Source organism: Myotis brandtii, unplaced genomic scaffold (assembly GCF_000412655.1).
Source record: "Myotis brandtii unplaced genomic scaffold, ASM41265v1 scaffold244, whole genome shotgun sequence".
Classification (NCBI taxonomy): domain Eukaryota; kingdom Metazoa; phylum Chordata; class Mammalia; order Chiroptera; family Vespertilionidae; genus Myotis; species Myotis brandtii.
In genome coordinates this window covers 4,698,089-4,701,828 of record NW_005359225.1, presented here as the reverse complement: position 1 = coordinate 4,701,828, position 3,740 = coordinate 4,698,089, and the positions used below count along the sequence as shown (strand labels likewise).

The following is a 3,740-nucleotide window of genomic DNA, read 5'->3' as shown; positions in this document are numbered from 1 at the left end:
TTATTGCATCGCTCACTGTCTTTCCTCCTTTACTGAAAAGGTCACCTTGCAATGAGGCTTTTCAAACCACCTTACTAGTGTTTTAAATTTCAACAATCACCCCGTTCTCCACATACTCATTCCCTGCTATAAACGTCCCTATATAATTGATCATATCTTTTCATATCATATTTTTTCTCTTTTAGTGACTTCCTATCTGTCTCCCCTGACCAGAATATAAGATCCATGAACACATATTTCTGTCTATTTTCTTGTGTGCTGTACTCCGTCTACAACAGTGGCTGGCATAGAGTAGCTACTCAGTAATATTTTTTAATGAATAAATTTAAGAACTTTTTAAAGTGTTAAGGCCTGTATAAATGATAGTTTTTTGTCCTCCCAAGACAGAGTTTCTCCCAGGCTCCCACAACCCCCTAATCACACTGTTGCAATTGAGTGTCCTCCAAGATAAGAGTTCCTGAAGGCCAAGAACAGAGAGGTCCTCACAGTGAGCGTTTCTAGAACAACCTACCTGGGGCTGGAGAGCAAGAACCAAATGGGGAGAGGCTGGAGGTGGCAGACGTTGGCAGCAGGGGGGACTTAGTGCTGTGTCCTCCCCGCCCCCCCAGTGCACTCCCTGGAGGAAGAATGCCTGCTGCTCTGTCAGCACCAGCCAGGAGCTGCACAAGGACACCTCCCTCCTGTATAACTTCAACTGGGACCACTGTGGCAAGATGGAGCCCGCCTGCAAGCGCCACTTCATCCAGGACACCTGTCTCTATGAGTGCTCCCCCAACCTGGGGCCCTGGATCCAGCAGGTACAGGGGTGTCCTCACCCCACCCCACCCCACCCCAGCAGGCTGCCCTCCAGCTCAGTCAAAGCTGTGGCTGCCAACAGGCCTGGCTGAGGAACCTTCTCATTTTACCTCCCACCCAGGTGAACGACAGCTGGCGCAGAGAGCGTTTCCGGAACGTGCCCCTGTGCAAAGAGGACTGTGAGAGCTGGTGGGAAGACTGCCGCACCTCCTACACCTGCAAGAGTGACTGGCACAAGGGCTGGAACTGGACCTCAGGTGAGGGCTGGATCGGTGGGGAGATGGAGGTGGGGTTTGGGCAAAGGCAGTTTGAGGATTGGGATTGCCTGAACATCTCTCAGGTAAGCAGGGCTGGATGTCCGTGTCTATCCTCTCTCCCCCTGCAGGATCTAACAAGTGTCCAGCTGAGGCCGTCTGTCGCACATTTGAGTCCTACTTCCCCACTCCTGCAGCCCTGTGTGAGGGCCTCTGGAGTCACTCCTACCAGGTCAGCCAATACAGCCGAGGGAGTGGCCGCTGCATCCAGATGTGGTTTGAGCCGGCCCAGGGCAACCCCAATGAAGAGGTGGCGAGGTTCTATGCCTTGGCCATGACTTCTAGAGCCATGCTCCATGGGATTGGGCCTCTCTTGCTCAGCCTGGCTCTGATGCTGCCACTCTGGCTCCTTGACTGAGTCCAGCTCTTCCCAGAGGTCCCCTCTGTCTGTCCCCAGCTTTGAGGCACAAGGATCAGTTTTGGCTCAGCACAGGTCCACAAATGAAGCCCTAAGCTTGCCTCCATGCATTACCCATCCCTCTGTCAACCAGTTCCTCATGTGGGGCTTGGGGTTCCTCTGACAGCCAGTTCTAATAAACAGACAGACATATTTGTGTCTGATGAATTATTTTGGTTGTGAGTTCGTGGGTGCATAGTGGAGAGATTCCATAGTTTTGGGATTCCTGCATATATATATATATATATATATATGCATATGCAGGCCTGGTGCATGAAATTTGTGCACTGGGGGTGGGGTCCCTCAGCCTGGCCTGTGCCCTCTCGCAGTCCGGGAGCCCTTGGGGGATGTCTGACTGCTGTGGAAGCAGCAGGAGAGGCTCCTGCCACTGCCACTGGGCTCCCCAGACTTTAGCCCAGCTCAGGGCTTCTGGCTGAGCAGCGCTCCCCCTGCAGGAGCGCACTGACCACCAGGAGGCAGCTCCTGCATTGAACGTCTGCCCCCTGGTGGTCAGTGTGCATCATAGCAACCAGTTGTTCCACCATTCAGTTGATTTGCATATTAGCCTTTTATTATATAGGATCCATATATATAGATTTCAGAGAGGAAGGGAGAGGTAGAGAGAGAAACATTCACGAGAACCATTAATCAGCTGCCTTCTGCATGCCCCCTACTGGGGATTGAGCTGGCAACCCGGTCATGTGCCCTTGACTAGAATCGAATCTGGGACCCTTCTGTCCACAGGCCAACGCTCTATCCACTGAGCCAAACCAGCTAGGGCAGTTTTTGGATTCCTTCAGATTAGAGAAATGAAACCTGGGTTTCAACATCAGCTCACCTACTCACTATGTGCAAGGAAGCAGTTGCTTGACTGCTCTCAATCTTTTTCCTCATTAAAATGGGGCTAATAATCCTTCCTTCCCTCAGGGTTGTGAAATATAAAGGAGCTGTTGCCTAGAAAGTATGTGAGGCCAGTGTCTGCACATTAATAGTTCTCAGGGATCCTGTTGCTCTTGTAGCCCCAAGTAAGAGTCAGGTCCAGGACTTCATTATTTATATTGGTCTGTAAATATCCCCTTTCACCCAGGCCTTGTCTGTCTGCCTCTGTGCTCAGGTCTGCAATGAGAAAGCTAGGGATGGGGGTCCAGAGGTGAAAAAATAATTCACAACGGATGTGGACTAACGGGGCAGAGTTGGGGCTTGGGACCCTCACAGTAGGAAGAGAGTGTAGGAGGAGGGCAATCGGGGAGGTTCCTGGGGAGTAAATACTCAAGTGCCTTGAACTGGTTCCGTCAGGCTATGTTCTGGAGGTGTGGCTGGAAGAGGGATGGGAACTCTTACCTTTGTCCCCACCTGGCAATGGTAGAGATGCCTACCTGGGTGGTGGTGGTTCTGTCTTTGCACAGTCCCCGGGAACTGGGCCTCGGTTGCTTTCTGGGGCTCTCACTTCCCCCTTCCTCCCGAGTCTCCGAACTCAGACTGCAGTTATGCCTAGAGAGGCACCGATACCTGTCTGACACCATCAGGCAGGTGGGTGATCAGGCTTCAGCCGTGGGCAAACTACGGCCCGCGGGCCGGATCCGGCCCGTTTGAAATGAATAAAACTAAAAAAAAAAAAGACCGTACCCTTTTATGTAATGATGTTTACTTTGAATTTATATTAGTTCACACAAACACTCCATCCATGCTTTTGTTCCGGCCCTCCGGTCCAGTTTAAGAACCCATTGTGGCCCTCGAGTCAAAAAGTTTGCCCACCCCTGGATAGAACCAGAATGAGGCCCGAGTACTCCCAGTCCAGGTCTCTCCCTGCCGCCCTGGCTGCCCCCTCCTGGCAGACTCACCTTCCCTCACACCCAGAGGAGACTGACTCGTGAGACAAGTCCGGCAACGACTGGCGGACGAGTTAGTGGGTCCCTGCAGGGGCCTGGCGGCACTGTTGGGTTCTTGGGAGGGTCTCTCAGTGACTCTATTTACCAAGTTGGGGAGGTCCCACCGAGCCCCCTCCGCGTCCCAGGCTCTGCTCTAGCGGGAGTAAGTCAACGCGTATTTGAAATACGGTAGAGTAAGTCGCTGGTCGGGACTCAGACACTCCATTCGGCAAAATGAAAGTTCTCTCCCAGGTTAAAGGGGCACCTGCGGCAGCCGTGCCGGAGTTGGCAGCCGCGGGAGCCAGGCTGCAGGCCTGCGCCTTTAAGGAGCCAGGGGGCGGAGGGGCGGGGCAGGAAGCAGCCTCC

At 53.0% G+C, this 3,740-nt stretch overlaps 1 protein-coding gene across 1 annotated transcript in view; it reads left to right on the top strand.

The window, feature by feature from the left end:
* The window catches only part of LOC102255389 (folate receptor beta-like), a 5,151-nt gene extending 3,474 nt beyond the window's left edge, over positions 1-1,677 (top strand). The window contains exons 3-5 of the mRNA XM_005867117.2: positions 609-797; positions 917-1,052; positions 1,181-1,677. Of these exons, the coding sequence (XP_005867179.1) occupies positions 609-797; positions 917-1,052; positions 1,181-1,467 (612 nt within the window). The 3' untranslated portion in view covers positions 1,468-1,677. The remainder of the gene's footprint in view (positions 1-608; positions 798-916; positions 1,053-1,180) is intronic.
* Positions 1,678-3,740: the final 2,063 nt, after the last annotated feature.